We start from the raw sequence: 12,770 nt of genomic DNA, 5'->3' as shown, positions 1-12,770 counted from the left end.
GCTCCTAGGTTGTTCTTTATGTGGGCCCCCCTCTTACTCATCATGCTTTATGGGAAAAAAGTAATTCAGTGCCATGAATGCATGCTAGGAATATAACATGAGCACACATTTGGGGTTCAAAAGCATACACACACATTGAGACAGCCTCTAAACAGCAATGCTACAGAAAAAGGCTTCACAGTGCATTTTTCGTGACTTTGAGGGCTTTCAAGTAAAAAGAAACTCGTTATGAAAAGCATTAAATCCAGGTTTCACTTTCATATACATGGATTTGTGTGTATACTTTTTTCAAGGATAAGAATGATTTACCAGAAAGTCATCTTTGTTATTGTCCATGACAAGGCCATAAATGATGCTTCTTTTGAGAAAAGTTTTCAAGATGTAAAACATAGGGTTATGACCTATACTGCAGACAGCCACCAGTGGGTGATTAAGATGCTTTGGCTTCACTTTGAGGAGCCAGCAAGCCGTCAATCTTCTATGTCTCAGACCCAGATCAGAACCCCAGCGTCTGGGGTTTATGCTGGCTAAAGGTCCGTGGGATGCAGAGTGTGTAGTGGAGGCACAGCATGTGTGGACACTGTGTTGTGCTGATACACAGAACCCGTTTCCCCTTGTGCTGATAAAAATCCTAGAGGAAACACTGACCTGAATTATACTGTGCTTGTAGGCAATCAAAGGACATTTCGGTCTATATTTTGTCAGGTGTCATTATTTGGACGGGTCAGCTCATTCTGAATGTCTAAATGTGTGAAAAATACTAATAATCCCTCAGTAACACCCATTAGCAGGACCTAATTTCCCCTCGGGGATAAATAAAGTTATCTATCTATCTATCTAATCAACAGGACATAATATGTTTTATTCATAATATAATTGGGATGGGTATATTTTATTCGGATCTTTTGAGATAATCACAGTATTTGGGCGGCAGTAGGCCAGTCTGTGGGGACTTGGCTTGGGAAGCAGAAGGTTGGCAGTTCAAGTCCACCAACGGACTCAGCAGCTGGGGATGTGCCAGTTCACTTCCTGGGCATTGCCGTGGTGCCTTTGTACAAGGCACAAATTGCTCCAGGGGCACCCTACCATGATTAACTCTACCTCCTGTATGACATATGAGTGATAGGGGGACTGCAGAAATATATTTCAACTGCTAATTACCTTGTTAGGCGTGACAAATAATTTAAAAAAAAATATGTATGAGGAATATGGAGATGCTCTAAGGACATCAAAGCTTCTATGTAGTTTTAATATGTTAGAATACTTCCTGAGCACAGATTGACTGTGTGGTAGTTTGATTAAACACAAATTAATTTATGGAAATATTAATTTATTAATGGAAAAAAAATAAGCAAAGAAACTGTCCTTAACTATGGTTTGGGTGTAAAAATAATCATAAAAAAAAGAAATGTATATATTTACGTTATTCCATGTAAATGTTGATAGGATACTTGTTTAATTGTCTGTCTAAAAAAATCAAACTCTAGGGTCAAGTGCCACTGTGGGTGGATCGGGGTGGATGTTGACACTGTCACATGACAGATCCAGGAAGTGACAGGGCGGTGTTTTGCAGAGGGCTGGTGGGCTGATAAAACAAGGTAGTTGCTGCTTATGAATAATGAAATGTAACATTTCGTCTGTCTATATACAGACAGAGTTCATTTTGGGGGGGAATCCCAGTGGTTTAGTGGATTATTTCGCTCTTTATTTGACTGTTGTGTGCAGCTGGCGTAAGTGAGGCTAACAGATGCTACCGTTAGCTCTCATGCTAACGGACAGAGAGGACAGCTGCACTTATTTAGGAAAGGCCCTCTGGGTTCTTCATTACTCCTACTCCAGTGTTCGGTAGGTAGCTAACTTGAGAAACGTGTTTTCGACACCGTGTTGTGCTGTTTTACGGACACTGTTGTCATGTCAACAGCTTCTGATATCCTGCAAGCTAACGTTTGTGTTAGCGAGTGTTTGAAGTCTGAGACACAAAACAAGTGTGCGCATGCGTTAGAAAACCTCAAAATATTGAAGACCAGGTAGAGTCACAAACCAAAGCACAATGGTTGTTATGTGTGTGCTGTTTGGTTAAGGAAATGCTAGCTTGATATGTGCGTCCTGCTTTGTCATAAGCAGGACTTGCCCTCTGCTCTGAGGCTTCAGCAAAAGCCCAAAATGACAGTAAAATGTAGTATATTGTGTCTTTAAATGGCTCTGGTTACCTGATACTGAGGAATGAAATTACATTAAGGGTAAATAACGTAATTTATTCTGAAATATGTGATGGGTGTAGGTCCCTCGCCTCCATAATAACAAGTTCCTGCTCCCTTCGGTGTGACAGCTTCCACCATGACAGCCATCAAGCATGCCCTCCAGAGGGACATCTTCACACCCAACGACGAGCGTCTCCTTGGCATTGTTAATGTCTGCAAAGCAGGAAAGAAAAAGAAGAACTGCTTCTTGTGTGCGACAGGTAAGAGAGAAACAGTTGTAAACAACTTTACAGTGGAGATCTAAATTAGAGAACAACTAATACATTTTTGATTTATTCTGAAATGCTGTTATTTGTTATTGTTCATAATTTGATAGAATTTCAACTGAGGCTAAGCCACTGCTGTACTAGCATGTTTTTAAATAACCAAGGCATTTCAATAGACACCTTTATTTTGTGAAAGAAAACGGTAAATCAAGTAATAATACTGTGTTCTCTCATTTTGATCAGGATTGTATATAATAAACGGTAAATCTTTCTGAAATAATGTTCTTTTTTCTCCTTCTTCCAGTTACTACAGAGAGGCCTGTCCAAGTGAAAGTGGTTAAGGTGAAGAAATCTGACAAAGGGGACTTTTACAAACGACAGCAGACATGGGAGCTACGAGACCTGACAGAAGTAGATGCCAAAGATGCAAGCAAGGTCAGACACAATGTGTTTGCTTTTTTCACCCTTTCACCCCTTGTTCAGTTGTTCACCTCAGTCGGAGCTCATATGTTCTCTCTTATGATTAGGAAAATCCTGAATTTGACCTTCACTTTGAGAAGGTGTACCGGTGGGTGGCCAGCAGTGCCGCTGAAAAAAACTCCTTTATCTCCTGCATTTGGAAGCTGAACCAGCGATACTTGAGGAAGAAGGTGGAGTTTGTGAATGTCAGTTCTCAGCTGCTGGAAGGTGTGGAAACGCTCTGTCCTTACTGTAGCCACCCCTGTGAGCACATGCCTCTTTTCACGATTGGATTGTAATTGTTTAAAGGCTTGCCTCTTCATCTTAAACCAATAGTGTGGACCCTAGTGTATTGGTCATGTTTGAGGTATTCTAATTTACTCCTCAAGCGAGAATCTCTGCTTTATTTTGGCATAATTTATTTATTAATAGCACTTTTAAAAAAACAACCTCTTCTTTGTATCTTGGTTTGTGGTATGGCTCTCTGTGTTAAATTCTTCTTTATTCTCACTTTTCTCTTTAAAACTTTCTCTGGCCAGAACTTCCTAAAGCGGAAGGTTGGTAGGACTTAACTTCCTCCTCCTCACTCCTCTCCATCTCATGACCTCAAACCACCATTCTCATTTAGAGATGCTCACCTCCTTAAAGCTCCCTCTGTGTGAATTATCTGACACTGAAAACTGATGGGCATGAATCATGTATGCAATTATCCTAACCCCGCATTTAGGTTGTGTTTTACCTCACGTTTAGCTTTTTTTTATGTATCCATTCCACCTTAATTTATAGGATTATTCACTGACATGTTCATTATTTGTACGCTGTCTCTAATTTGACCAAAACTTGTCGCTCATATTGTTTCTAATTCTTCCGGAGCAGAGTGAAGTGCAGTTGTTCTTTCAGTTGTTTTACTTTAATTTGATTTAAAGCAGCCAAAACAAATGTAGAGAAGTACATATAGCTGATAGTATTCACTTGAGATAGTAGGTTTATTTCTTCCATCTCTGGTAGAAAATTAGTAACTGGTGGTATATGAGAGTACAATTGATCAGAAATGTGTTTTTAGACTCTTCTGATGATTCCATTGCCCATCACTAAATGTATTTTTGTCAGTAGTTGTTCTTACAGTAGTGTGTAAAGCCTGATGTGTTGGAAGATACCAGAATGTGCCTGGAACTGTGCGTTTGTCTCGATGTCTTTAACATGCATTTCCATATCTGTTTGTGGAATCAGAGTCTGTGCCGAGCGGTGAGAGTCAGAGTGTTGCCGGAGGTGATGAGGACGCTCTGGACGACTACCAGGAGCTGAGCACCCGGGAAGAGCAGGACATCGAGAGCATGATGGAGATGTGCGAGTATGCTGTCTCCAATGCTGAGGCTTTCGCGGAGCAGCTCTCCAGGGAGCTTCAGGTTCTAGATGGGGTAGGTGAAGAGATTGCTAAACCAGAATAAAAAAGTATAGTTCCTAATTATTGTGTGTTTGGACAGAAATAATAACATAGAACCATATTATAACCCTCTTCTTCGCCTTCCTAATTTAAGGCCAATATCCAGTCCATCATGGCTTCAGAGAAGCAGGTTAATATCCTGATGCAGCTGCTGGATGAGGCGCTGGGCGAGGTGGACACCATCGAGGGAAAGCTGAGCAGCTACGAGGAGATGCTCCAGAGTGTCAAGGACCAGATGGATCAGATCTCACAGAGCAACCGCCTAATCCAGATCAGCAACACCAACAACGTTAAACTGCTGGACGAGATCCAGTTCTTAGTGGTTAGGAACAAACTTTTAATACTGTGATTACTGATGCAAGTAGCTTACTGAATTCTCCGCTGATTTTAAGACAGTTAGCAGATCAAAAATTGCATAAATAATAATGGTTTGATTTTTTTTTTACCTGAGATTAAACAATAACACAGCAGACAATTTCAAAGAATCCTAATGTGAATGTGCCAAATATTACAACCTTGTTTGCTAGATGTGAAACCTTAAAACTATACTGACTTAATTGCTCCATTGTTAGACTTAGTTCGATAACGATGCAGCGTGTCTTTCCTCATGTAGAACTACATGGACCTGTCAAAGGGACACATCAGAGCCTTGCAGGAGGGAGACCTGACCTCCCCTAAAGGGATTGAGGCCTGCATCAACGCGTCTGAGGCCCTTCTGCAGTGCATGAACGTGGCCCTCCGACCAGGTCAGTTTACACATGCGTAAATCGTAAAAAGTTGTAAAGTTGGAAAACTTTCAAATTCAAATAACCCCTGGAGAAAAAAAGGACTAGTGGTTACAAATGATCTCTTTTGTTATGTCTTTTTCCTTCCGTAGGCCATGAGAAGCTGATGGCTGTGACGCAGCAACAGCTCCTTTTTGCTGAGCTGAGAGACACATTCGCTCGCCGCCTCACCAATCACCTCAACAATGTGTTTGTTCACCAGGTAACAGACGCACTATACTTAAAGGGGTGTAAAATGTTTTAAAGTTTACAGCTTTGAGTATATCCAATTTTTTTTTTTTTTTACTCCTTTACATTTTAGAGGAAAGTATTTAACTTTTTCCCCCACTACGTTTATGTGACAGCTGTAGTTACTAGTTAGGTAGATACAGTAGTTAAAACTAGCTTCACCTTGAGCAGTTTCATCAGTAAAAGGCTGCTTACACATTGCTGCATCAGTATTATTATTAATATATCAGTTACATGGGTCATTTCAATGCAGAATGAGGTTTTTTTTTGTAAAAACTTTTGATACGTTTTGTACGTTTTGCTGATAATACTTGTATGCGTTGAGCTGTGCAATTAAACAGGCTGTTTTAAACCTTTATGATAAACGTTTGTGTTAGCAGGTGAGGCTACAAAATCATTTACATCTTTAGAATACATTATACATAATCTACTGGCCAACCGAGTAGAGGGAGCAGGATTATTTTTAAAAGCAGATTTAGGAGTAAGACCTTTTGTCGTCCTCGCACCTCGCCAATGTGAGTCAGAGTCTTTCCTGTTCTTTTCATGTCCCCCTGAATGAACTTCCTCTTTATCGGCGTCTCTCTTCCCGGGCTTCCCTTCGCCCTTTCCTTCTACTTGTGTCCCTCCTATTCTTGACTGTCCGTGTGTTGCTCACTTTGTATCATCCCCACTCTGCTCTCTGTCTCTGTGTCAGTTCAACCACTTCAGTCACTTCAAAATGACCATCCCTCAGTTCTATAGGTCCTCCTGTCTGTCGCTTCCAGTGAGTACCCTCACAGCAACCCCCCCACATGCCCCCCTCTCTGCTGATGTTTGACTCCTCACACCTCACTCCGACTCACATGTCATAACCTCAAAGACTTCAGGCCTTCCATTGCCTAACATGGCTTATTATTTATCGCATGGGATATATTTCTAACTACTTAACGTGTCTCATTTGATCTCAAAGCTACCTCCTTCATCGACAGTCTACACTCAGCTGAGGGCTCCTTTTGTGTTTGGGTGCTAACTTGGCTTTGTTGCAAAAGGTCTCATGTCATAAAACCCTGTGCCTGTCTGCGCTGCGTGCATGTCTTGTAGCACAAGCAGTAAACTGAACAGCATAACGATGAGGGGCAGTGAGGAGAACATCAGAATGGCAGTAAGAGTTGCACTTTCAATAAGTTGTCAATAAGTTGAACTAAAGAAGTGTTGGGATTTTGAGTGGAACAATGTGTTGTATACCTTGAAACATTTTTTTTTGAAAGCCCACATTTTGGGGTAACATATCCACAGAGGTTTGTGTGTTGTGTGTGTTTGTGTGTATACAGAAGGATGGCGTGCAACTTAGAATTAGGTTTGTCCATCAAAACTCTTTGGAAAATTGCTAATTGTCTCCCCTGACTCTGTCACCCAGGGCCACGATCAGAGCTCCACCTTGTCGCAGCACACGGCTGAGCTGAGCCTGCCCAAACACAACCCCCTCCACAGGGACCTGCTGCGCTACGCCAAGCTCATGGAGTGGCTGAAGAACACCCACAGGGAAAAGTACGAAGGCCTTTCAAGGGTCAGTGCTGTCAAGATATTCAAAGGAACAGTAGAAACACACCTATGAAATTTCTTGCCGGGTGTCAGATGAGAAGATTGATACGGCTCTCATATCTGCCTGTTATAAATATAATCCATAGGATTTTAATATTGGTAGCAGCAAGTGAAAATGAAAATAGAATTGCACCAGCAGTAAAGATGGCTCTGGTGTAGTTTCTGAAATCACAATGGACTTCACATGCTTGCATCACTTCCCATGCATGTGAAGGAATTTGGAATCCAGTGTGGGGATAGCAGACTCCGCCACCTACAATGAAAACTTCTCTATAGACAAGTAAATTAATTACTTTAAACTTTATTTTAAGGCTATTGTAGAAAATGCACTCAATACATAGTATCTGGGGTTTGATTTCATGAAATCTTAACGATTATAACTTGAAATGAATGAAACTACAGGCATGAGACAGTGAGCTCATCTCAGCATAAAGACTAGAAACTGCGGTAAGCAGCTTTGCCCCAAAGCATCTAGTGGTTGTAGTTTCACATTTACCGTTGTGTAAAAAATGTGAGCAGTAGATCTTTCCATTTAATACTTAGCAAGAAACTAAATAAGTATAGTTGAAATTAGTCAAAATGTTGAATTATTCCTTTAATACTGAGTATTCAAGATGTGGTGTTTTGCATCTGAACATCTCAACAAATGTCATCTCCTTTTTTAGACCTACGTTGACTATATGAGCAGATTATATGAACGAGAAATCAAAGACTTCTTTGAGGTTGCCAAGATAAAGATGGCGGGCACAACAAAGGAGGCCAAGGGCAAGTTCGGTAAGAACTGTGATTCACAGGTCCTGTTTGTCTCGTGTCGTTATTTTTATTATGTGTATTAGGATTTTCAGTTAATGTCTGTTTTTATCCTTTTGTCTACAACAATGAGAATTCCACTGCATCTCTAGATAATTGTGTGCAGTATTTTTGTGTTGTTCAGAAGTGAATGAAATATTCATGTCTATATAAGGAAGCAAGGCCTTATTCTTTTTCAGCCTTTTCTGCATCACATCTGTTACCAAAAGCACATTTTTCCAACTAATGTGTGCTTCTCAAGTGCTAATGTCCTGCCTCTTATTTGACCTTTTTGATGACATCTCTTTTTCACTTTGTACAAGGACCTTACATGTTGAATTCTCTGCTCTTGAATATTTAAAATCGGAAGAGGACTCTTGGTTGAGCTTTGGTTTTGGCAGAATTTAAGAACTCTGCCTTCTGCATTCTGTGTCAGCTTTTCCTGCTGAAAACAAAACAAAACAATTGTTTTCCAAAGGTTTGTCTCAGCTACAAGCGTACCTCAGCCACGGCAGTGCACGTCAGCATATATGTAATGTCGTACGTCTAACATCTGGCCTCACCCCTCCCATGCTGCATGTTTTAAGCCTAACCTGTCTCTGTCTTTGATGCCTGCCTTTCTAACTGGCTGCAGCCACGCTTCCGCGGAAAGAGAGTGCACTCAAACAGGAAACAGAAAGTAAGTATGACATTTGGACAGAGCTATTCCACTGTCATAGCTGCACTAAAAGGAATCATTTGCTCAAAGCCCTTCCTTTCCCTGATACATACATCTTTAAGCCCTGCCAACCATTACCTCACCGTAAAACTGGTTGGTTTGTGCTAAATCATCAAAATGCAGATGAATAAATCACCACATATTCTGATTCTATAAGCTAATCATTGATATCCATATTATTTTTAATTGACTGCAATTTATTAGATGGCGTCCTAATTGACTTCCACAGCCAGCCTGCAGTTTGACTCACTCTCTCAAACACTTGACATTGAATCACTGTATTTGTTGTGCTGTATTAGGCCTTCATGGCAGCTCTGGGAAGCTGACAGGCTCTACCTCAAGCCTGAACAAGCTGACAGTGCAGGGCTCCAACAGCCGGCGTTCACAGTCTTCCTCACTGCTAGACATGGGCAACATGTCCGCCTCCGACCTGGACGTGGCTGACAGGACCAAGTTTGACAAGGTGATACTGCCAGATATTCAAAGATTTTCAATCAAACTAAGAAGATTCCATATTGTGAAATGTCATAGTTCCATATGTTGTTTTTTTTAAATTATTAAGCAGGTTGAGGTGCTGTATAAATACTGTGAAAGAGAAATGCACACACAGGACTTCTGTAAGCTGTGATGTCACAACTATATATATATACACAGTATTTATATATATATGTACAGTATATGCTGTGTATATATACATGTACGTATATATGTATGTCTACATATACAGTATGTGTGTATATATACGTCATATATATGTATTTATATATTATGTATGTATATATATGTGTGTGTGTGTATATATGTGTGTGTATATATGTGTGTATATATATATATGTGTGTGTGTGTATGTATATTATATATATGTGTGTCTATATATATGTATATGTATGAGGGTGAATACAGGTATATTCAGACAGGCAGGATGAGTAAAATAATGTGTTTTTTTAACATAAAATCATGTAAACACGAACCTGAAAATGAGCATTATATGGCACCTTTCAATATTTAATGGAAGTAAAACAATGTGTTCTCTATTAAGAGATTAAATGGAGGGTGTGCCTTTTTGCAGATATTTGAGCAGGTTCTCAGTGAGCTGGAGCCTCTGTGTCTCGCAGAACAGGACTTCATCAGCAAGTTCTTCAAGCTGCAGCAGCACCCGACAGTTACACCCCCCCTTGCTCAGGTAAGTTTGTGACCAGAGATGGGAAATAGCTGTGAAAGGGGGTCATACGGTATGCCTTCCACTGCTGTGTGGTCTTTAGTAACATGTGAAATAGTCTGATTGTGCACTTTAGGTTATTAGCTATAGTTGTGAGGCGGCATCTGAAAATGATGTCCGAAAGGGTGATAATAATACAGCAATAAAGGGTGCAGCATCATCCATGTATGTCAGCAGATGTCTGTTTGGATTTGTCACTACTCTTTTCTTGTCAGCCTGAAACCGAGGATACAGATGGAGGCACGCCGTCAAGAATGCCTCCCCAGGCTGAACACAGACACTCCATGTCATCAGAGTGAGTAGTTTCATGGCACAGTTCCACTGCAATTCAACCTGTTGTCACTTCCCAAAACTTTTTTTATATTTTCTTTGAATCTATGGCGCCATATGAGTGCCCTTTAAAAATGAAGTAAGTGAAAAGTAGATATTTCATTTTTGTATAGTAAAAAGAAATTCTGTATCTCTTTTTCTATATACTTTAAATGTGTTTGTATGTACAGTGAAGATCAAAATTAGAAAACAAATTATTAATACTTGATTCATTCTAAAATGTTGTTATTCTTTATTGTTCAGAATTTGATAGAATATAGGATGTTTTCTTTTAACATAACCAAGGCACTTCAACAAAAACCTTTATTTTGTGAAAAAAAGTGAGCAAAATTAGAGAATACTTTCAGATCCCTCACAGTTATTAGTGTTAATCTGGCACCTGGTGGCAATTTACTTAATTGTTGGACACACCCTATTTATCTGGCAGCTCTCCTGGTTACTTTCAAAGATGGCGAGCTGCTCTAAAGTGACTGAAACCCTGAGACAGCAGATTGTCTAGATGACGGCCAAAGGGACGACCCTCTCAGCCATCAGAGAGAGGTTGGGCGTTCAGTCTGTGATTTCAAGAAGATTGAAACTTTACAAGGACACAGATTAATTTAAATCCCTCAAAAAGGCCGGTCATCAACGTAAAACAAGTGCACAAGCGGACGGGATCATGCAAAGACTTAATGGGGAATCGGTTCAACACTGCAGCTGGAGTGTGTATATGTATATATATATCCTTTTTATGGCACTCCTATGACCCGATAACCTTCTCATGGTTTCACTTTTTGCCTTGTTCTTCTTTTCGTGACTCAAGGAAAGACATTGTGCGGCTGATGATGAATAAGATCTTCCAGAGCATTGAGACAGAGCTCAACAGTCTCATTGCTCTGGGTGACAAGATTGACAGCTTCAACTCTCTCTACATGCTGGTGAAGATGAGTCACCATGTTTGGACCGCCGAGAACGTGGACCCGGCCTCTTACCTCAGCACTACTTTGGGAAATGTGCTGGTCACTGTCAAGAGGAACTTTGACAAATGCATCGTGAGTAAAGTCCAAGTGACGAGGGAAATCCTAGTCTTTTCAAAAATAGTCAAAGTATGGTTACTTTCTTATACATATTATCTTTTTCTCACAGTCAGGTCAGATCAGACAGATGGAGGAAGTGAAGATTTCTAAGAAAAGCAAAGTTGGTATCCTGCCTTTTGTTACTGGGTTTGAGGAGTTTGCCGAGCTTGCTGAAACTATCTTCCGCAATGCGGAGCGCCGAGGGGACCTGGATAAAGCTTACGTCAAACTCATCAGGGCTGTCTTCATGAATGGTGAGACCACTGGTTAAACTACTTATTGGCCGTAGATGATCTGGTGTTTTATGTGATGCCCAGAAACAAATTTGTGAATGTCTGTCTTTTCAGTGGAGAAGGTAGCCAATGAAAGCCAGAAGACGCCACGGGACGTTGTGATGATGGAGAATTTCCACCACATCTTTTCCACACTGTCACGTCTAAAAATCTCCTGCCTGGACGCAGAGAGGCGAGAGGCCAAGCACAAATACACAGACCACCTGCAGTCCTATGTAATCAACTCTCTGGGCCAGCCTCTAGAAAAACTCAACGTAAGTCGGAATATCTTTTGGAGTTATCATAAAAGTCCATCCTGTCTCTGGACATGAGTAGTTTTATGCAGGATGAGAGCGTAAACCGTTCTCTCCCTCCTGCAGCATTTCTTTGAAGGAGTTGAGGCCCGTGTAGCTCAGGGTGTTCGTGAGGAGGAGGTGAGCTACCAGCTGGCCTTCAACAAACAAGAGCTGCGTAAAGTCATCAAAGAGTATCCTGGCAAAGAGGTGAAAAAGGGACTGGACAACCTTTACAAGAAGGTGGACAAACATCTGTGTGAAGAAGAAAGTCTGCTGCAGGTGAGGAAATTAAAAGCTTGACGAGGTGAAACGGTAAAGCCGGTCAGCGGTGCCTCATTCCTCATCTCCTCTCTGAATGTGGCCTATATGTTTGCATTTTCTGCATTTGTATTGTTATTTATTTATTTTTATGTGACAGCATTGGAGTCCAAGACAAATTCCTTGCAAGGATAATAAAGTGTACCTTATCTTAATGGATGCATTTGCTGATTTACTCCACCAGGTGGTGTGGCACTCCATGCAAGACGAGTTCATCCGTCAGTACAAGCACTTTGAAGATCTGATCGGCAGATGCTACCCTGGATCTGGCATCACCATGGAGTTTACCATCCAGGACATGTTGGAGTACTTCTCCAGCATTGCTCAGTCTCATTAGTCTAGCTGCTCTGCACTTTTCAATAGGGATTAAGTAATGCCTCACATTGACTGATGATTCACTAGCTACTCACTAACTATCCTGTATTGTTTGTTTTTGGACAATGAACATTTCCTCTGCGTGTGTTGGTCCATTTTAATGAAAGGGATTTGTACATTGGACAGTGGTTGTGTGTCCAATGTGTGTGTGTGCCTGTTCTTTGAGATTCAACTCCACTCTAAATACGTAACTGTTTATGTTATATTTTTGTTATTTCTTTATGCCATATGTAGATAATAAATGTGCTGCTGCCCACCCATTCAATGCTGTTTGGACATTGTAGTTATTCTATCGTTAAGCACATGACATAACGTGCTGACTCCGCCCCACCCTCCGCCGACAGCACGGACGACGCCGGCTCTCTAAACACGCCGCCCCAGATGCTCCACTCTCGCTTCCATGGTGACGAATCCAAACCGGAGATCATCGGCGC

The 12,770-nt window shown here is 41.0% G+C and overlaps 1 protein-coding gene across 5 annotated transcripts; it reads left to right on the top strand.

The window, feature by feature from the left end:
* Nucleotides 1-1,537: 1,537 nt before the first annotated feature.
* exoc1 (exocyst complex component 1) lies at nt 1,538-12,601 on the top strand. 5 transcript variants are annotated; one of them, XM_083911133.1, is made up of 20 exons: nt 1,538-1,598; nt 2,330-2,461; nt 2,772-2,902; nt 2,995-3,154; nt 4,157-4,344; nt 4,465-4,692; nt 4,984-5,116; nt 5,248-5,357; nt 6,078-6,146; nt 6,780-6,929; nt 7,630-7,738; nt 8,388-8,432; nt 8,771-8,934; nt 9,541-9,654; nt 9,906-9,985; nt 10,823-11,051; nt 11,146-11,329; nt 11,423-11,622; nt 11,728-11,922; nt 12,146-12,601. In XM_083911133.1, exons 2-20 carry the CDS (start codon nt 2,338-2,340, stop codon nt 12,296-12,298), a joined length of 2,766 nt encoding a protein of 921 aa, XP_083767259.1. In that variant the 5' UTR covers nt 1,538-1,598; nt 2,330-2,337; the 3' UTR covers nt 12,299-12,601. The 5 variants fall into 5 exon arrangements, with proteins under 5 accessions (XP_083767259.1, XP_083767258.1, XP_083767261.1 ...); XM_083911132.1 differs by having other exon boundaries at nt 2,282-2,461; XM_083911135.1 differs by lacking the exon at nt 6,078-6,146 and having other exon boundaries at nt 2,282-2,461.
* The last annotated feature ends 169 nt before the right edge of the window (nt 12,602-12,770 follow it).

The sequence above is a fragment of the Echiichthys vipera genome (assembly GCF_963691815.1).
Source record: "Echiichthys vipera genome assembly, chromosome: 3".
NCBI classification, from domain to species: Eukaryota; Metazoa; Chordata; class Actinopteri; order Perciformes; family Trachinidae; genus Echiichthys; species Echiichthys vipera.
This window is presented reverse-complemented; position numbering and strand designations above follow the sequence as displayed.